Raw genomic sequence first — 21,379 nt, 5'->3', positions numbered from 1 at the left:
ATGTTTCATTTTAACGTATATCCCATTTATATTTTTGTGGTCAAAGGCATTAAGTCTGTATTACAGATCTCTATTCCAATTATAATTTTGATTTTGAATATTCAAAATATCGTTCTTGCTTACTGTAAAACAGTCATGAAAACATGTCAAAAAAAGTTAATGTTAACATATGATAGGTAAGATCATTTTTATCTCCCCTTATCAAAAAGAAAAAAGGGTTTTGTCAGATTGGAAATCATTTTATTAGGCAAACACTGTTGAGACTGCTAATAGACCAAGTCTCGCGTCACCAGGTCCTTGGTAGAAAACACTGATCCGGTGGCATGTTTTATGTTTACCACACGTGGCATGAGAGCATTGACCCATTTAACAGACTTTGTGTTTGTTTTGTTTTTTTTTAAATTATAACTATGTTAAGGGCTATAAACAGACAAATAGCCCATGGGGCGGTATGAATACTGTAAATCAATAAGTCACACTTCCCATTTGCTGTTGTGACACAACAACAGTGATTTGTTAGGCATTTTTCATATCTTGTATTTTTGCATTAGGTGACTGGGATGAAACTAATATTTAAAAGATGGCAGTGATGTTTTAATATCTTAACATAGTTTGCCTTAAAAAATCAGCCTACTGCATTAGTTGAGTTCAACTGCTTTATTCTAAATGATGATGTAGCCATCTATCTGAGAATTTCTATTCATTTATTACTGTCATTTTTGTGAATTGTGATGTAAGTCCCAGTGTTTCCATTCGATAAACCTCAGAAATCTGAATGCTGTGAATTCATATAATTTCACATTGTAAGGAAATGCACACACATACAAAGGCTTGACCATTTGAACTCTTGGATTTCAGAGCAACGCTGCCCTGGGCAGTTTGCCTGCCGCAGTGGGAAAATGCAGTGTATTCCAATGACCTGGCTGTGTGATGGCTGGACGGCATGTGATGACAAGAGTGATGAGATGGACTGCCCCTGTGAGTATAGCTCCTTTAAACAGATAACCCACGATTCATTGGCTTATGAAAATTGCAGTATTTGTTGGATTTCGAGTGATGCAATTTTACTTTCATCACATTCATTACTTTCAATTCAATTCATATTAAATTTGTTACAATCCGATTGCAGAACAATAGAGCATGGTGGCAGCATGGTGGCCCAGTGGTTAGCGTTGTCACATCACAGCAAGGATGTCCTGGGTTCGAACCCTGGGGTTGTCCAAACTTGGGGGTCATCCCAGGTCGTCCTTCGTGTGGAGTTGGCATGTTCTCCCTGTGTCTGCGGTGGATTTTCTCCGGGGGTGCTCCAGTTTCCCCCACCATCAAAAAGACATGCAAGTTAGGGTTAGTACTCCTGTCTGTGCACCTGACTGAGGCAATGGAAAGAAGAACTGGAGTTGGTCCCCCGGGCGCTGTACGGCGGCTGCCCACTGCTCCTAGCTACACAGCTAGGATGGGTTAAATACAGAGCGTAATTTTCCCACGGGGATCAATAAAGTATCTAAAAAAAATAAAGATTTTACAGTGGCCTTTTATCCAAAATAGTAAATCAGAGTGATTAGGAAGAACGACTCTGTAAAGCCAGCAGAAAACCAAACCTATACCGACTAGCAGCACTCATATGCAGTGTTTGTTGACATCTTGGGACACTGCGTAGATAGTGTGGTGATAAGTTGTTGATGGAAATCCTATTGTTTTCTCCTCTAAACCCCTGAAAGACCTTATCCCCGGATCTCTGACCACATAATGGGAATTATTGCAAGGATTGAGCACAGCATGTGACCTCCATACAGCAGCAATCCTGCATGCTTAATTTGATTTATGCGACTGCTTTTACTGTTGTCATGTGATCATCTCTCAGTATGTCTTGGTCTGACCCATATTCTCAAGGGTCAAAGTCAGTGTTTTGTAGTGTTGTCCAAGTTCAGTGTACTTTGTAGTTATGTTGGCAAGGGTAACTTGGGCAATCTGAAGTGGTGTTTTTACATGTTGAGCAGTCATCTGACTATCATGGATTTCACGTCAGATTATGAATATCAGGCAAAACATAAAATGCTGGTCAAATGATTTTAATTTATGATTGATGATTTTGTTGATATCATAAAAATTAAAGCTTCCATTGTGTGTTGATCCCAAAGGGAAAGCTATTTTTGACACCAAGAAATATTTAAAATGCAGTAAACATAATATTGTTTACAAAAAACAAAAGTAATAAAGATTTAGATTATTGAGTTTGATATCTTAAAGTATATGGTAAAGGGGATTTCCTGAGGTCTTCTTTGGTGTCCCTAATGACAAAACAAGACAGTTATTAAAAACACATTCATTTACCTCAATACTCCAAAAAGGAGGATGTCCATAATGTGCTTAATAGCTGATCTCTCCATTACATATCCTCTCACATCTAACCAGGAAGTCTGGAGTCAAACCAATGATGGAGCCAGCTTTTCGGTTATTTTATTTTGTTTTTGTCATTTCCTGTTTCTCTTGCTTTCTTTTATAATATATAATTTTTTTTTTTTTTAAATGGCCATATTGCAAGTATAAACACTAGCAGAATACTTGTGTACAGGGTGTCCGGGTGGTGCGGCGGTCTATTCCGTTGCCTGCCAACATGGGGATCGGCGATTCGAATCCCTGTGTTACCTCCAGCTTGTTTGGGCGTCCCTACAGACACAATTGGCTGTGTCTGCGGGTGGGAAGCTGGATGTGGTTATGTGTCCTGGTCGCTGCACTGGCGCCTCCTCTGGTTGGTTGGGGCACCGGTTCAGGGGGGAGGGGGAACTGGGGGGAGTAGCGTGATTCTCCCCACACACTATGGCCCCCTGGCAAAACTCCTCGCTGTCAGGGGAAAAGAAGTGGCTGGCAAATCCACATGTATCGGAGGAGGCATGTGGTAGTCTGCAGCCCTCCCCGGATCAGCAGAAGGGGTGGAGCAGTGACTGGGACGGCTCAGGAGAGTGGGGTAATTGGCCAAGTGGAGAAAAGGGGGGGGGAATTTCCCCCTCCTCCCAAAAAAATAATACTTGTGTATAGCGTATATGGAAAATACATGCTTACGTTACATCAAGGGATCCCAGTCTAGATGAGTATAGACAGCACCCGTTATCTCTACTAATCAAGTTTTCTGTCAAATATGTCATCTCAAGACTAGGACAGACTTTTCACCACTTACCTAGTGATAAAAATAGTGTTTAGTTTTTCTTTCTTGTTCCTGAAATCTAGGTCAAATTCCATTTATGCTGCTTTGAAATGTAGATCGTTGTCATAACACTGTTTTTCAAATGAATACATTTTCTTCATATAATCTAACACATATTTATCAGCAGTGTTGACAAAAAATTGCTATACTCTATGGGCAGTAACATACAAAATAAGAGGGAGGACAGGGGAAACTGCACATATGGAAGTGTCACCATTAGTCAAGACAACCCTTGATATTTTACTGTTATTTACTGTTAAGACTGACACTGGTGGTAGGCCTATACCATGAAAGGTGGGGGGATTCTTCTGCGTTAAGTGAATAACAGTCTACCTGGATATTTGTGCTTCAGTGATTTGCATGGATGATAATTTGAGCAACAGTAAATGAATATGTTTTGATATTATGGAAGTAGAATTCATACTCAATTTGTTTTTTAATGTACATGTACAAAGTGATTTTTTTTAAAAATGGAGGTCATCTGGGTAGTGTAGCAATTTATTCCGTTGCCCACCAACATGGGGATCACCGGTTCGAATCCCCGTGTTACCTCCGGCTTGGTTGGGAGTCCCTACAGACACAATTGGCCGTTTGTGCGGGTGGGAAGCCAGATGTGGGTATGTGTCCTGGTCACTGCACTAGTGCCTCCTCTGGTTGGTCGGGGCTCCTGTTCGGGGGGAGGGGGAACTGGGGGGGAATAACGTGATGCTCTCACGCGCTACATCTCCCTGGCGCAACTCCTGACTGTCAGGTGAAAAGAAGCGGCTGGCGACTCCACATGTATCGGAGGAGGCATGTGGTTGTCTGCAGCGCTCCCCGGATCGGTAGAGGGGGTGGAGCAGCGACTGGGAGGGCTCGGAAAAGTGGGGTAATTGGCCAAGTACAACTGGGGAGAAAATTTGAGAAAAATCCAAAGAAAAAAAGGAATAACTAACCAGATGTGGTGTAGACGCAGGACTGACGGTACTGTTTTGTCAAAGCAAAAACATCACACAGAGCTCCAATTCAGAAAAGTACATGCAAAGTCATGCTTTCTGACTGCATTTCTATAGGGCTTTTGTGATCCGAGGATGCAAATACTTAACATAAACCAACTGCATTCCATACAGTGTTGGTAACTCCAGTCGCAATCAAACCCCTAACTTATGGCAGGATCTGTGCCATGGTCAAGGTGTATGTTGCCACAACACTGGCAATCTGCAAACAAAGTGCCATGTCCAGAGTTCCAATTTCATAGGCAGTCGCTCACCAAATTGACTTAATATAGGGCGGCTGTTACAGGATTCATTGTGTGAGTGCAGGCATGTCCTTGAGATTATCTAGTTGACACCTTCTGGGACCATTGTTTTGCTGAGTAAGACCCACAACTTTACAAGAAAATTCAACGGTGCATTCCAGCGTCCTGAAATCACCCTCATCTAAAGCGGGCTCAGCGGTCTCAACAGTGTCATGCCACTATGTACTTATGCCTGCAGTTTCATACCAAATATCCCATTCATTCATTCATACCAACAACAATTTTATTTTTCAAGGTATATGTTATTCTCTCTATTGACATACAGTGCACCATATTCTTAACCCAAGTACCAATTGTAGATGCAACAGTGTTCTTCCAGTTCAAAGCTATCGATCGTTTTGCCTGCAGTATAGCAAAATCAATAAATTTGTATTCTTTAATTCTCAAGTTGAGATCTGTTGGATACATGTGTAACAATATCATCTTGGAGTCTGGTGGGATATTTACAGACAAAATGATCATGATTGTAGATCACCTCCATCCAGAATTTCTTAATTTTGTCACACTCCCAAATACAATGTATAAATGTTCCTTGAGCCTCATTGCATTTAAAACATGTGTCAGGTATATTGCTGTTATATTTATTTAGTTTGACAGGGGTTATATAAGTCCGCATCAACCAGTTATATTGAAGTACCTTTAAATTAGTGCTGGCTGTTCGTGTCTGAGCCTTCTCACAGGATATGTTCCAATTGTTATTTGAAATGTCCTCTTTTAAATTTACCCTCCGTGCATCAAGTGTGGATACTTGATGCATGGAGGGTAGGAAATTTTAGTTCATGGAGAAGGTGAATTCTCTGTTGGCCCCATTTCACAATAGCCTCAGTGTTCACATCAAATTTAAGGTTGTAATCAATAATACTACCCAAATATGTGTATGATGTAACCATTTCTACACTTTCATTATGTATGATGCACTCTTTGGCTACGTGTCTGTTACATCTAAAATCAATAATCAGTTCCTTGTTTTTAGAAACATTTACGTCCAAGAAGTTGTCACATGAGGACATAAAATCAGTGAGAGAATTCCCATAGACTGACTCTGAACCTCTGAGAAATGTCAGCAATGCATTGTTGTCAGAAAATTTGACCAAATAGCTGCCCTCCTGAGTGCTCCTGCATCCATCATTGTGCATAATAAAAAGTAAGGGTTAAAGGAGGCATCCTTGTGGTGAGCCTGTGGACATAGCTACAGAGTCTGAGAGATGGCTATTTACAGATACTCTCTGCTCTCTGTTAGTCAAGAAGTCCAAGATCCATAATACAAGCTGGCGAGGCAAATAAAAACCACATAACACTATCTATTAAAAGACGTGGCTCTGTCGTATTGAATGCTGATGAAACATCAGCAAATAAAAGCCTGGCTTGGGTTTGCAGCTTTTCTAAGTGCTTATACAGGTTGTTAAGTATAGCTTTCCATCCTCCACACCTGTCCCTGCCTGGTAAAAAAATTGCAGTGGATCAAGTTTTCCATCCACAGTAAACAGCAAGGTTTTTAACAATTTTCTCAAAAGATTTTGATTATTGATGTTAGCATGACTGGTCTAAAATCATTAAGTTGCCTAGGATTGGTATTCTTTGGGACAGGTATCACAGTGGAAGATTTCCAGTAGTAGGGATTTGGTTACAGGTAATTAATTAGGTAATGATAGTACAAGTAGTAGTAGATTTTTTTTCAACTTTTCTGATGCAACAATACCAACCAGAATCCACCTTAACAGATAAAGAAATGCGTAGCTGCGTCATAATCAAAAGCAAAGTGGTCAAATAATAGCAGATAGTTTCTTTTTACACAGCCATGTATTATTCCATTGGACTAGAATGCATGTGGATCCAGAATCCCAAACTTAGGTGTCAAATTGCTGTCTCACTTTAGAGGTCTGTAATCTGGGACGTTGATCATAGCAGCAGGTCAGGTCTAGACTAGTGCTCACTATTTCCACAAACATTTGCAAATCACTGGCTACTCTTAGCAGTCTGAGAATGTACACTAGGTATTGCTTAAAACACACTGCTTTGACTCATTTTAAAGAGATTTTATAAGCTAAAATACAGGGGTCTTATAAAATACTTTCTGTTTAAATACATGTTCACATTAAACCTATGCACTGTTGTTTCACAGCTGTGAAGGAGGAGAGGTTCCGGCTTGGCACTGACTTTGACCCAGTAGAAGATGTTATCGGTGTGGCCCAGCCTGTGCGCTTTAACAGTAAGAAACACATCATTTGTAGTTCTCAAAGAGAATAGTATGCAGTTGAGAGTTCCTTAAACTTTTTGTTCAGAAGAGTTGGATTGTTTTCCTAATTTACATTAACTTCAATTCAAAACCCCCTTTTTCCCTCTGCCTACAGAGAAGTGCCCCAGTGGATGGCATCACTATGAGAAAACAGCCAGCTGCTACAAAGTTTACCTAAGGAGTGAGAACTACTGGCAGGCTGTTGATACCTGTCAGAAGGTCAATGGCTCGCTGGCAACTTTTGTCACCAATGAGGAGCTGCAGTTCATACTGAAGATAGAGATCGAATTTGATGAGAAAGTCTGTGAGAGAAGGGACCAGTGCAAGTGAGTTAGCAATATACTGAATAAATTGCTTTTATTATACGCCTTGGGATTCTGTATTTGGATTTTTGCATCCAGAATTTTGGATGCCTGAAAGGGCCTACACTCATTTTAATATAACTGTCTCAATTAGAATTCGGGGATTTTTACCATTATGGATTTTTACCATTTATTTGGAAATGTGATTGGACATTGTTATTCCTTGTGTCACTTATGATGGTGTGTATATTTGTTGAAATGTCTTGTTTCTATGGATAAGTCCTGAAAACATGGTGGCTCTGGCAGTACAAACTCCTGTCAAGTTTATAAAGGCTAAATGTTTTAGTAGTTTGAATTCTTGTTCAGTGAGAATTTCCAAAGTAGGCACTAGAAAGTAGAAGGAGCAGCCTGTTGAAATTTATTTAATTGATTTGTTAGGGGAAAACATAATCCATGAACTAAGTGAGAATATTAAAGTACATCGGTATTTGCACTCGCGCAAAAAACCCCAAAAAAGACCCCACAGAGATGCTACAAATATATATCTATATTGGCTGTATCACAATGAATATTGAAAACATAAACTACAATTTAACCAAAAATTAAAAGAATGCACAGCACTTGGAGTAAGGAGGAGGAGGAGACGACCACTACTACTACTTTCAGCTGTTCCCGTTAGGGGTCGCCACAGAGGATAATCTGTTTCCATCTCTTCCTGTCCTCTGCATATTTCTCTGTCACGCCAAGCACCTGCATGTCCTCCCTCACCACATCCATAAACCTCCTCTTTGGCCTTCCCCTTTTCCTCTTCCCTGGCAGCTCCATATTTAGCATCCTTCTGCTAATACACCCAGCATCTCTCCTCCGCACATATCCAAACCATCTCAGTCTTGCCTCTCTTGCTTTGTCTCCAAACCATCCAAAATGAGCTGTCCCTCTAATATACTCGTTCCTAATCCTGTCCTTCTTCATCACTCCCAATCAAAATCTTAGCATCTTCAACTCTGCCACCTCCAGCTCCGTGTCCTGTCTTTTCATCGGTGCCACTGTCTCCAAACCATACAAAATAGCTGGTCTCACAACCATCTTGTAAACCTTCCCTTTAACTCCTGCTTGTACCCTTCTGTCGCAAATCACTCCTGACACTCTTCTCCACCCACTCCACCCTGCCTGCACTCTCTTCTTCACCTCTCTTCCACACTCCCTGTTAGTTTGAGCAGTTGACCCCAAGTATTTAAACTCATATGCCTTCATCACCTCTACTCCTTGCATCCTCACCATTTCGCTGTCCTCCCTCTCATTAACGTATAGTATGTATTTCGTCTTGCTCCTACTGACTTTTGTTCCTCTTCTGACATCATCAAGATGATGCCATGGACTGTAGCCTCGGTTCTGCGCGCTCTTCTACTTTTTCTGTTTTTGTTTATTTGTTTAGTTTCCAGTGCTCACTTAATGATCACATTCAGCGGAGAAGAACTTCTTTCTTTTTTTTTGTGGACTTTTCTCCCCAGTCGCCCCCGGCCAATTACCCCACTCTTCGAAGCCGTCCCGGTCGTTGCTCCACCCCCCTCTGCCGAGCCGGGGAGGGCTGCAGACAACCATATGCCTCCTCCGATACATGTGGAGTCACCAGCCGCCTCTTTTCACTTGACAGTGAGTTTTGCCAAGGGGATGTAGTGCGTGCAAGGATTATGCTATTCCCCTCAGTTCCCCCTCCCCCCTGAACAGGCGTCCCGACCAACCAAAGGAGGCGCTAGTGCAGTGACCGGGACACATACCCACATCCGGCTTTCCACCCGCAGACACGGCCAATTGTGTCTGTAGGGTTGCCCGACTAAGCCGGAGGTAATATGGGGATTCCAACTGGCGATCCCTGCGTTGGCAATAGGATAGACCACTATGCCACGTGAACGCCCCCGCAGGAAAGAACTTTTAAGCCTCCAACTGTCCACTGGACAAACTGAACAGACTTTTTTACTGACTTTAATTCAACATTTTAACGAAAGTCTTGTGGAAGTCTTGATCGGTACTCTCACTGCAGATCACAGTGTCATCCGCGAACATCACAGTCCACGGAGACAGATCTCATCCGTCAACCTTTCTATCACCATTGCAAACAAGAAAGGGCTAAGAGCTGATACTTGATTTAATCCCACCTCCAACTTGAACCCATCTGTCATTCCTACCGCACACTTCACCACTGTCACACTGCCCTCGTACATATCCTGCACCCTGTCATATGCTTTCTCTAAATCCACAAAAACACAGTGTGACTCCCTTATGACCTTCCCCATACTTCTCCATTAAAGCAAACATCGCATCTGTAGGGATCTTTCATGGCATAAAACCATACTGCTGCACACTAATCATCACCTCTCCTCTCAACCTAGCTTCCACTAACTACTCTTTCCCATATCTTCATGCTGTAGCTGATCATCTTTATACCTCTGTAGTTACTACGGCTCTGCACATCAGCCTTATTCTTGAAAATCAGTACCAGTATGCTTCTTCACTCATCAGCCATCCTGAAAGAAGGCAGGATGAAAGAGCAAAAATGCAAATTTACCAAAACACTTCTCTTTGAAATTGAATTTTATTTTGGGGTAGTTATTATCTTGAAAGAACAAACAAGATGCTCTTTTCAAACTTGTCACTCCCTTGCTTTTTTGATCACCGTGTCGAGTTTAATTTTGTCAAAGATATTGGATGTTTTCCTTCTTCTTGAACTGGATGTGATTTCATCTACTTTACCTATACTTTAAAACTTGGAATGACTGGGTCATGTGATGCAACTCACTTCCTGTTGGGGCAGATTCTGTTTTGACTAGTGTAGGGAAACATCCAACCCCCTGTATAAAAGAGTTGTCTCAGGAACTGAATGGTGTACGGTTTCCATCTAGTGGCCTGAACGAAAATAACAACCCATGCAGAAAGTGGTTGACTTTTTTGGCTTTTGAACTGCTGTGTAAACTCCCAAGTTATCTGCTCTGCTTAACATAGCTAATGGAGAAATCCACCATATTCAGTTGAACTATTAGCATTAGGCAATACCTTTTTAATAAGAATACTATATTTTTTCCAGGTTTTGGGTGGGCTACCAGTATGTAATCACCAATCAGAACCACTCCCTAAAGGGACAATGGGAGGTGGCATATAAAGGTACGTAAAGACTTGTTTCTGCCAATTCTTTTTAAAAAATTAAAAAAAGAAATTGTGTTATAAAGGTTTAAATGTAACTGGTGATCTGCAGCACGACATAAATATCCGCCGTATTGCTTGATCCTTTCACCAAATACATTTGATGTCTTCTGAACTGCGTGTCTTAATAGGGTCCATGAAGGTTTTCCTGCCGCCAGAGGGCCTAACTAAATTTGAGGAGGCATCTCCCACCCAGGAAAATGTCCTCTGTGCCCAGCTGCAGCGTTTTCAGTTCAAAAGCATGAACGAGCGTGGTCTGCACAGCTGGCATGCTGAGAACTGCTACAAGAAGTTTCCCTTTCTTTGCAAGAGGAGTATGTGTTTATCATTTTCTGTCAAAAATAAGAGGATATTTTTTATATTGTAGCAGTTTTATGATGGCTTTGACATTGACATTTTTTCTTGTCTTACCTGACATTTCCCCAACAGGGCAAACATGTGTGGACATAAAAGACAATGTTGTAAATGAGGGTTACTACTTCACCCCCAAAGGTGATGATCCTTGTCTGAGCTGCACATGTCATGATGGTGAGCCAGAGATGTGTGTGGCTGCACTGTGTGAGCGGCCGCAGGGCTGCCAGCATTTCCGTAAGGACCCCAAAGAGTGCTGCAAATTCACTTGCCTAGATCCAGGTACTGCCAACGGCTTGCACCCATAAAGCGCTGATGCACTGTTGAATATATTCCGTTTGTACCTTATGCATAACCAATAAGAAATGGAAATAATTTACACCAACACTGGCCAACCAAGGTAGCAGAGCTTTTAATATATTAATAATCCTTGGACATTCAAAGACTTAACTCACTTCACTGCATACCTGAAAGCAGTGTCTATCAGATTTCCACAAATTGAAGCACCTCCCAAATATATAGTATAATTTACTATCAGATCTGGTAAGCTCACTGTTGGATTTCCTTCAGCCAGTCTCTAAGGATGGTTGACATTGTAGGTCAGAGATACTCAAGTGTAATTTTTAAATAATTATCCCTTGGGGGGCGTCCGGGTAGCATAGCGGTCTATTCTGTTGCCTACCAACACGAGGATGGCTGGATCAAATCCCTGCGTTACCTCCGGCTTGGTCGGGCGTCCCTACAGACACAATTGGCCGTGTCTGCGGGTGGGAAGCCGGATGTGGGTATGTGTCCTGGTCGCTGAACTAGTGCCTCCTCTGGTCAGTCGGGGCACCTGTTTGGGGGGGAGGGGGAACTGGGGGGAATAGCATAATCCTTCCACGTGCTATATCCCCTTGGCAAAACTCACTGTCAGGTGAAAAGAGGCGGCTGGTGACGCCACATGTGTCGGAGGAGGCATGTGGTGGTCTGCAGCCCTCCCCGGCTCTGCAGAAGGGGTGGAGCAATGACCGGGATGGCTCAGTTGGGGAGAAAAGAGGGGGCGGGGGGTCCAAAAAACAGAAAGAATTATGCCTTTGGTCCCTTTAGACTTTGCACAAGGTCCAAGAACTACACTCTGATTATGCAAATGAAGCTGTACATTGTGTCTAGTGAAATGGGGTTGTCTCAAATAATTAGATATCAAATGTATCAAATTCTCATCAAAGAAAAATCAATTTCCATTTACATGGACATTTTATTCCGGTGCTGTATAGCTCATGTTGTTCATGACATTTAATTTAAGACCGTTAACTTCACAGAAAACAGACCAGTTAGGCACCTGTCAGGAATAACCTTGGATTGGTTTACATTTCTGCAGTGAATTTGAGAAAAGTCTGGATTTGTTTTGCTGCTGCTAAGAAAACGGTAGCGTAAACACTTTTGTGTTACTGTTTGTTGGGACTAGAGGCAACACGAAACAATGCAAGATATTTTGAAATGGTCGCTGTCTTTCCCAGATGGAAACAGTCTGTTTGACTCCATGGCCAGCGGGATGAGATTAATCGTGAGCTGCATCTCCTCCTTCCTCATCCTCTCTTTGCTGCTCTTTATGGTGCACAGGCTCCGCCAGCGACGACGTGAACGCATTGAAACCCTTATTGGAGGAAACTGTGAGTATCTTGTCTGTTGGAGACACACAAACATTATATTGCTGAGTTCCTTTTAATGAAACGAAACCTTTCCGTTTCATGCAAAGACAGCTTCCAGCTGTTGATTAAAACACAGCTGCTTGGGGCGTCCGGGTGGCGTGGCGGTGTAGTCCATTGCCCACCAACATGAGCATCACTTGTTCGAATCCTCGTGTTGCCTCCGGCTTGGTCGGGCGTCCCTACAGACATATTTGGTCGTGTCTGCGGGTGGGAAGCCGGATTTGGGTATGTGTCCTGGTCGCTGCACTAGCGCCTCCTCTGGTCGGTCGGGGCGCCTGTTCAGAGGGGAGGGGGAATAACGTGATCCTCCCACGCGCTACGTCCCCCGGCGAAACTCCTCACTGTCAGGTGAAAAGAAGCGGCTGGTGACTCCACGTGTATCGGAGGAGGCATGTGGTAGTCTGCAGCCCTCCCCGGATCGGCAGAGGGGGCGGAACAGCGACCGGCATGGCTTGGACGAGTGGGGTGATTTGCCGGATACAACTGGGAGAAAAAGGGGATTTGTGTGTCTTTTTAGTCCCGATTCAGAATAGCTAGTCCACATTGTGCTCAGTATTTCCTCTGCTCTTCTCCTCAGTACATCACTTTAACCTTGGAAGACGAGTCCCAGGCTTCGACTATGGCCCTGATGCTTTTGGCACTGGCCTTACTCCGCTGCACCTGTCTGACGATGGAGAGGGAGGGGCTTTTCATTTTCAAGAGCCTCCTCCACCATATGCAGCCTATAAATACCCTGACATCCAACACCCCGACGACCCACCTCCTCCGTATGAGGCCTCCATTGACCCTGACAGCCTTCTCTATGTGGACCTGGGTAAGCATGCATTGTATTTTCTCAGTACTGGTATTTCTGCACCACATCGGGTGGGGCATTCGGATGGCGTGGCAGTCTATTCTGTTGCCTACCAACACGGGGATCGCCGGTTCGAATCCCCGTGTTACATCCGGTTTGGTCGGGTGTCCCTACAGACGCAATTGGCCGTGTCTGCGGGTCGGAAGCCGGATGTGGGTATGTGTCCTGGTCACTGAACTAGCGCCTCCTCTGGTTGGTCGGGCGCCTGTTCAGGGGGGACTGGGGGGAATAGCTTGATCCTCCCACACGCTACGTCCCCCTGGTGAAACTCCTCACTGTCAGGTGAAAAGAAGCGGCTGGCGACTCCACGTGTATCGGAGGAAGCATGTGGTAGTCTGCAGCCAGGATGGCTCGGAAAATAGGCCAAGTGCAATTGGGGAGGTAAAAAAAAAAAAGGATATTTTGTCTGATTAATTTGTTCATTTTTATGGAGTAGATAATCTTAATGTTGTTTGAGTTGCTGATCCCTTACTATCCTCTCTTAGCACGGAGCGGGGTTCCCATGGTGCCAAGTCAGATGAACACAATGGTGGACAGGCTCCAGGCAGACGTCCCAAATGCCTCTGCTCCTGTGGGAGATTCGGTGCCGTCATCTCAGGAGAGGGAGGATTCAATTGATAGCAGCACACTCCTGGTGGGGCCCGACACCCCCACAGACACCCATGCCCCCGAGTCCATGCCTGCAGACTGCAGCAGCAGCTCCTCTCTTAGCACAGTGGTATAGGACTGCAGATGAATCAAAAGGAGCCGCGTCTGGACATACTTGGAGGTTAAGGGTCACGAGTGCAGACTGTTTCATCCATTGCTCTGTGGAAGGATGCAACAGCCTGGTCTAAGTAACATTTAGGAAAGTGGTTTACTGCAAAGATGAGGATTTGACCGTTTGTACAGATCATATCACAGCTTTCTCTCTGAGGTAGAACAGATAAACGAGGGTGCCAGTCCGACGTCGCTTCCCTTCTTCTCTACCGGGGGCACACCCAAATCTCCCGTTCACGTCGGAGAGAGAGAAGTGAGAGAAACTTCTTCTTTTTTTCTTTTTTTTTTCCTTTTGCCAACTGGTAGGAGACCAGCATGTGAGGGAGCGTAAAGGACGGTTTCTGTGCAGAGACAAATAACACTAAAAAAAGCCGGCGTGGCTGTGGTTTGGCTTTTAGTTTCCACTGGACGAGGCTTTCAATTTGTCTGAGATTCAGCCTCACGTCAGCAGACCCTGATGTAAATACCCCTTTCAGGTTTATGCCTGTGGAATTTGTTGTATCTTTTTTTTGTCATAATCCGACACGACTTAAGTGATGAAGGAGGAACAGTCAGGCACGTCAGTGTTCCTTGTGTATTTTGTTTGCATCATACCATTATTGCAATATTGTACCTTAGGTTTCCAGAATTGAGATGTTGTGATGATTAGCCTGCCTGTTGCAGTGTGTCCCGGATCTTTTATCTTCACTCACTGAATAAAATTAATTTCCCCCTTCACTTTCTCATCAGACCGACTCATCCGGCTGTCTTCCAGGTTTATAGTAAAACTTTGCAGTACATATATACATGTTTTTGCAGTTCTGAGGGATGCAGCGGGAGGTCTGTTAACCTTGTAGACGTAAGGGATCGTTGCCATTAAATTGCAGCCTGTTTGTCTACCGTGTTTCTTTTTTCTTGGGTAATGCCATACCGTAGCGTCATGCATCCAGAATGCTGATGAACTATATATGTAGAAAAAGAAACAAACCGGACATTTATGTAGAAATTCCTAGTTTAGCTAAGTATTGTGCTGTTAAGCCAATATTTCATGACGGGCTGTAATCATGACTTTATAATGGGTATGAACATCGTGTATCAATTTCATACTGATCAGCAAGTGAAAGCAATGAAGCTTTTCAAATGTATGTTTTAGTAAAGGAATTTAATTGCTGTCATGAAATCTGACGTTACCGTGTTATTTCAGTAAAATCCTTCTTTGATTAATACTTTCATCTTGGGCTGTTTCCAACTCTTTGCTAGACATATTTGAGTGTTTGCTAACCAAATCATGTTAAATGATTCAAAATTCAATTCTGTGCATTGTCGCCCATTGATTACCTTGTACTTATTGGTCGGTTTGCCTTTACTCTTATTGTTAAACCTGTTTCACAGCTGAAAGTGAAAACGAGGAAAGGAAATTTCTCAGTTGTCATATTTGTATGCAGCCCCTTAATCAATAATGTGTTTTGTTTTTTTGTTGTTTTTTTTTTTTGTGGGTATGATTCTTTATACGGTACATCGGTCAATTTAATTTAGGTTATCTACTTGGTGAAGACATTATAATTATACTGGATTATATACCTGATGAGCTATATACACTCGCTGTTTTGTTTTTTATTGGTTTCCTGTCTAGTCTGACAAAGTGTCATGTGAACAACTGGAAACAAAACTAAACTCTCGCTCTGTGTGTACATATATATATATACACACATACACACACCAATTACGACAATCAGTTGATAAATATATTTAAACATATATCAGCTGATTGTCATCAATTGGTTCCATGTATATATTGAACCAATTATGACAATCAGTTGATAAATATATATTAAAATATATATATTTATTTAAATATATTTATAAACTTATTGTCATAATTGGTTCTATATATATATGCAACCAATTATGACAATCAGTTGATATATATGTATGTATGTATGTACATATATATATATATGTGTGTGTGTGTATGTATATATATATATATATATCAACTGATTGTCATAAATGGTTATATATATGGAACCAGTTATGACAATCAGTTGATCCACTCAGCAGGAGAAATGAGGACTGAGAGTGAGTTCAAGCACGGCAGTTATTTTTGTTCACCTGTGGAGATTTAACAGCAAAAAAAGTTGGAGCGGTTATTTTGCCTGGCCTGGGAAAGCAAAGCACAACCAGGGTGGTCGTTGTCTAGCTAAACGTATACCGGCCCTTCAGCCCAGACCCAGACCCACTGGAGGCAGGGCTTAGATCACCTCGATGGAAACCTGGAGTATATCACCACCAGCATAGATGTGGTTTATGATCTGCCTTGAGGAGAGCACCTCTGTGTGTATTTGTGTAAGAAAGTGTGTGTGTGTGTCTGTGTGTGCGTGCATGACTGAATCAAATGGTTGAATGAATGTGCCATTGCATCCTTTTTATTTTTGTGTGTTGGTCGTTGGATTTATTTTAGTTTTATTGGCGTAGACAATCCACGGTGGATTATCTAAGGTTCTGCAAGGAAGACGTGTTCCTGAGTTGTGTTGAAGTAATGTGTGCATGTGTATATAGGCAATGGTGTATTAGTTTGGACTGATTGTCTTTTTCTTTTTTGACAGAGGGCTTTTTTCTTCTTTCAACATGGTTTTGGACCTATGGTGCATGTTTTTATTTTTGGGCATGCTGAGATTTTTAGACAAAACTGTTATTTGTTTGTTTGTTTTTTCTGGTTTATTTTCTCTAGTTTCAGGCATAGCTCTCAGATACTGATCTTATATTTCAATATTTCAATTTGCATTAAAAACCCCGGCTACACCCCCAAACAGCTGCATTTACACTCGTTTTTTTGTGTGATTAGACTACGGTGGCGTGACAACTACTTGTATTGGCTATGAAAATGTTTTATGTGTATTTCAACAAATGATGCGTTTCTCTGTCTTTTATTTCATAACTTAAAATTGTAAAATGCTTCATTTGCTGGGGGCTTGTGTTTTGTTTTTGTTTTTTCTGAGGTAGATGTTCATCTAATCAAATGCCAAATAAATTGCACCATGAAGGACAACTGGTGTGTGTGTGTGTGTGTGTGTGTGTGGTGGGGGGGGGGTGTATAGATTACAGGTGGCCATAATGAAGCCCTGTGAGAAGTGTATGTTGAGCCCTGTGTGCATCAGCGCTCGTGGTATTTGGGCCCGTGTAAGTCCCGAGACTGGAGGAAATCCCTCAGCCCGTGGGGACCAAATGTCAGGAGGATCAAGGTGGGACGTGGGAAGTCCCCGCCGGCAGTGAGAGTGTGTGTCTGTCCTGCAGGGAGGACAGACCTCGCTCTACCGTCCAATGGCTGGAATTATTTATAGCGCGTGAACGCAGCCCGCGGTGACTCGAGGCAGTGACTAGCGGGGAACGTGACACCCCTGTGGAAACCATTGTTCCTGCATAGAAGAGCTTTGTCCGTCTGTGCAGGCCCTGGAGTGGCGGAGTCACATCACCGATTCCCGGGTGGAAAGACAAGTGTGGTAAATGCTGTGAGCTATAGGTGAGACGGCTCTCTGAATGGCGCTTGTTACGTACCACCACCCCCCCACAGCATATTGATGGCAGCGAGAAATGGAGTGACGTGTTTTTTACATCTCAGGTTCATCTACATACAGTTGCTATGAAGTACACTTCATTTTGCACCATTTCCTGTGTTACATACAGAATTACCTGTAACATGTATATATTTACGACTTTAAGTCGAATTAATGCAGATTAACATAATTAATAATAATGATAATAATAGGTAATAGATTGATAATATACATTATTTAATAGATTAATGTAGATCGCTACACAAACTCAATATTATTATTATTGTTATTATTATTATTGTTATTGTTATTATAGATTATTCTTTAATCAAAAGATTTGAATTGTAATAAAGTAGCGTATTAGAGTGTAAAATCAAATAAAAGAAAAATCTAGTTTGCAGGATCAATCTCCTTCACTTATGTGATAAATGCGTTAATGAAAAATAAATCCAAAATTTCTCCCATCTATAATTCTTTGAAATGTGTTATGATCTGTTTCTGTCTCTGTGATAGACGGCATTTAATTCGATTGGGTAGGATTTCAAGGTCAAAATAAGGTCTTGATATCATCCTGTCTCTGGATGTGAAAGCTGCACCTTTTGCTGCCCGGTCCTGTCGTTTATTCTGCTACGGCGAGGCAATGAGGAAAGGAGCCACAAACAAACAAAAAAAACCCCACTGAAACGAGCCCATTACGTAGCTTCACATATAATATCACACACATCCTTCTAACTTTCCCATGAGATGACTTGGTAGCATCACTGATTACTGGGCTTCTGTGCTGGCCGGTAGTGATGGTGATGGTGGTGGTGGTGATGGTGGTGGTGGTGGTGACGGAGGGAGGCACAAGCTGTGCTCGCATCAATGAGCCTGTTGAACAGGGGAGGGAGGGGGGGACACTACTGGCAATGACACACTTCACTTATCAGAGCAGGGGAAAAAAACTCTCAGCCTTCACTACAAATCCTATTTAAGCCTGCCATTGACACTGATCTTTACACTACCTCAGCTTCATTCTGCCAAATAACTCACCTTGATTTGTTCAGCTGGGAGACCGCATCTGATATGATTCTGACAGCTTCTGTCCTAATGATTGCTATTGCCTACTCTAACTCAGGTAAGGATTTTGATTAAGTGTTAAGTATTATTAGTATTAATTATATATATATATATATATATATATATATATATAAAATTTCTTTGTTGAGCACTTTCCCTACCGTTGAGTGTTTCTTTAAACAAAGTTATTTATATATATATATATATATATATATATATGGTTTATATATGGTTTATATAAGGTTTATTATAAGTTATTATAATTACATTATGATTACATTATGTATGTATTATAAGTATTATATCTATTATATGTATATTATATACTTATAATATATACCTTTCAGTGTATATTATAACTTTATATATATAGTTTATATATACGTTATATATACATACTTTATATATACTTTATATATACATACTTTATATATACTTTATATATTTTATATAAGTACTATATATTATAACTTATAGATCGAAGGTTTCATTGCAACATCCTGTGGACATATATTATAAGTATTGATTATTATTATTAGTGAATTATTGATTAAGTATTACCACGCACCAAACAATGCATCTAGTCATTTCAAATACAACGCATACATTTAGGATAATTGAGTAAAACGTTGAAAACGCCAAGAATGAAAATAAATTTGTTGTAATTTTTTTAATTCACTTATCTAATCCTAAATACCATTGCAGAAGATTTCTGTTACGATGAAGACTACTGTGGTAAGTGCTCAACGCTGAACAATCCCTTCAGTTTTTCAAGCTCTGCCAGCTTGGCGTGATGCTGGCCTGTGCAGAGAACGTGCCTGGGAGGAAAAGATAAATCACACCATCTACTCACAAAGTTGTGTTGTTGGTTTCATCACAAAAGTATACTTGTGTATGTTACAGCATTAGAATTACGACAAAACCTAATCGATGAGGAGACAAGAATGTGGTTTCTGTGCAACTTTTAGATCCCTATGCATGGGGGGACACTTTTCCATCCTGTCACCCCTTGCTTGAAGAACACCACTCCCCAATTAACTTGAACGGCCAGATGACCAGAAATGAATCATTGGGGCCATTGCGGTTTGAAGGATTTGATGCTGTCCAACCAGGTCACTGGACACTGGTAAACAACGGACACTCTGGTGAGCATACAGTCAGCCATACGCTGTGCAGTCTGCAGACGATCTGGCCGTATAACAACAGCCTACATCACATATGTGTTCTACTTAGTATATCAATATCTCTGTGTTCCTGTGTGTGGGTGTGGGTGTGTAGTTGTTTTGGAGTTGGGCAGTGGTATGTCAGTCAGTGGTGGAAGTCTCCCAGGTGTGTTTCAGACCATCCAACTGCATTTTCACTGGGGAAGTCCCTCCTCTAATGGCTCTGAGCACACAATAGACAGGCACAGATACCCAATGGAGGTACAGTATGGCAACTGGACAGCTCTACACAGTCACCATCAGAAACAAAGGTGCTCAATATCGATGGGCAACATTTGAAACAGGATTCTGGCCGAGCACTGTTCTTTCCGTGACCTTTCGATGCCCCTGTGATTTCCACATATTGACAGATGCACATAGTCAACATGAAGTCTATCCATCCCAACTTGTCTGCTGCCTTGGACGACCCCACTGGCCTTGCTGTTCTTGGATTCTTTATTGACGTAAGTTGAGATGAACCGGTACTGATTGCAGTTCAGCCATTTGTAGTTGATCGATACAAAGCCCTCATGATTTTGCTCTTCCATGTTTCTTGTAGGTTGCCTATGCAGACAATGTGCACTTTGGTCACGTAACTCAGAAACTTTCCGCTGTCGCTTACAAAGGTTTGAAGAAACAGAAAATAATTCCGCCCCCAGTTTGGTGCGACTTGAAATAATATTGTCTAATCACCACTTCTCATCCTAACTCGAGGTCAAAAGACTTCAATCAAGCCATTTCCACTGATGAACCTCTTGCCTGAGCATAATATGAGCCAGTATTACCGTTACCATGGCAGCCTGACCACGCCTCCCTGTTCTCCAGTGGTTGTGTGGACTCTGTATGAAGTGCCTGTCTACATCTCCTGGTCACAAGTAGGTTCTTAGCTCCGTAGAAACCCAGTGGTGCCAAATGTGTTGTAAACTGACCCTTTCATGGCCTACGTCACGCATAGTATGCGCGCGCATTTTGGCAGCAAAATCACGTGATCCCTGTTTGCCAACTGTAAGAGGGTGTATGCCAGGGTTGGGTATGTCTTGGATCGGGTGTCTGGGTAGCGTAGCGGTCTGTTCTGTTGCCTACCAACCCGCGTTACCTCCGGCTTGGTCGGGCGTCCCTACAGACACAGTCGGGAAACCGGATGTGGGTATGTGTCCTGGTGGCTGCACTAGCGCCTCCTCTGGTCGGTCGGGGCGCCTGTTCGGGGGGGGGTGACTGGGGGGAATAGCGTGGTCCTCCCACGCGCTACGTACCCCTGGCGAAACTCCTCACTGTCAGGTGAAAAGAAGCGGCTGGCGACTCCACATGTATCGGAGGACGCAGTCTACAGCCCTCCCCGGATCGGCAGAGGGGGTGGAGCAGCGACCGGGGGAGAGTGGGGTAATTGGCCGGATACAATTGGGGAGAAAAAGGGGGGAAATGTCTTGGATCATCTTATGTGTGATACCTTCTTTATTTCCTTCCTTTTCAGCTGGAGCAGTTTGACGCAGGAATCTATTCCACAGGGAAGGATGCAGAGCATGCAACACGCCTCCACAACAACTTCCGACACATCCACCCTACCTTCAGTCGCGTCATTTATGCATCCAAAGATGCCAAAATTCTCAAAGGGAAAGCAGCTCATTTCTTCAGTTCAGCGTTTTCACTATTTTTTCTTCAAATAGCTTTGCTTGGAGGCTTTATTTCTGAACTTTAG

General features: G+C 42.4%; 2 protein-coding genes across 3 annotated transcripts in view; both read left to right on the top strand.

Annotated features, from left to right (window-relative positions):
- dgcr2 (DiGeorge syndrome critical region gene 2) overlaps nucleotides 1-16,917 on the top strand; it is a 33,723-nt gene extending 16,806 nt beyond the window's left edge. For both annotated transcript variants that reach the window (XM_056290798.1, XM_056290797.1), the window contains 9 exons: nucleotides 859-978; nucleotides 6,622-6,708; nucleotides 6,851-7,061; nucleotides 10,120-10,196; nucleotides 10,367-10,549; nucleotides 10,665-10,868; nucleotides 12,086-12,238; nucleotides 12,855-13,091; nucleotides 13,616-16,917. In XM_056290798.1, coding sequence (XP_056146773.1) covers nucleotides 859-978; nucleotides 6,622-6,708; nucleotides 6,851-7,061; nucleotides 10,120-10,196; nucleotides 10,367-10,549; nucleotides 10,665-10,868; nucleotides 12,086-12,238; nucleotides 12,855-13,091; nucleotides 13,616-13,854 — 1,511 coding nt within the window. In that variant the 3' untranslated portion in view covers nucleotides 13,855-16,917. The remainder of the gene's footprint in view (nucleotides 1-858; nucleotides 979-6,621; nucleotides 6,709-6,850; nucleotides 7,062-10,119; nucleotides 10,197-10,366; nucleotides 10,550-10,664; nucleotides 10,869-12,085; nucleotides 12,239-12,854; nucleotides 13,092-13,615) is intronic.
- Nucleotides 16,918-18,487: 1,570 nt separating this feature from the next.
- Nucleotides 18,488-21,379, top strand: car15 (carbonic anhydrase 15). The gene is made up of 8 exons (XM_056290445.1): nucleotides 18,488-18,539; nucleotides 19,187-19,216; nucleotides 19,450-19,626; nucleotides 19,760-19,905; nucleotides 20,055-20,147; nucleotides 20,243-20,309; nucleotides 20,398-20,558; nucleotides 21,155-21,379. The coding sequence occupies exons 1-8, from the start codon at nucleotides 18,488-18,490 to the stop codon at nucleotides 21,377-21,379; spliced, it is 951 nt and encodes a 316-aa protein (XP_056146420.1).

This window comes from Lampris incognitus, chromosome 12 (genome assembly GCF_029633865.1).
Source record: "Lampris incognitus isolate fLamInc1 chromosome 12, fLamInc1.hap2, whole genome shotgun sequence".
NCBI classification, from domain to species: domain Eukaryota; kingdom Metazoa; phylum Chordata; class Actinopteri; order Lampriformes; family Lampridae; genus Lampris; species Lampris incognitus.
Note: the sequence above shows the minus strand (reverse complement) of the source record. Positions and strands in the feature narration are given on the sequence as shown.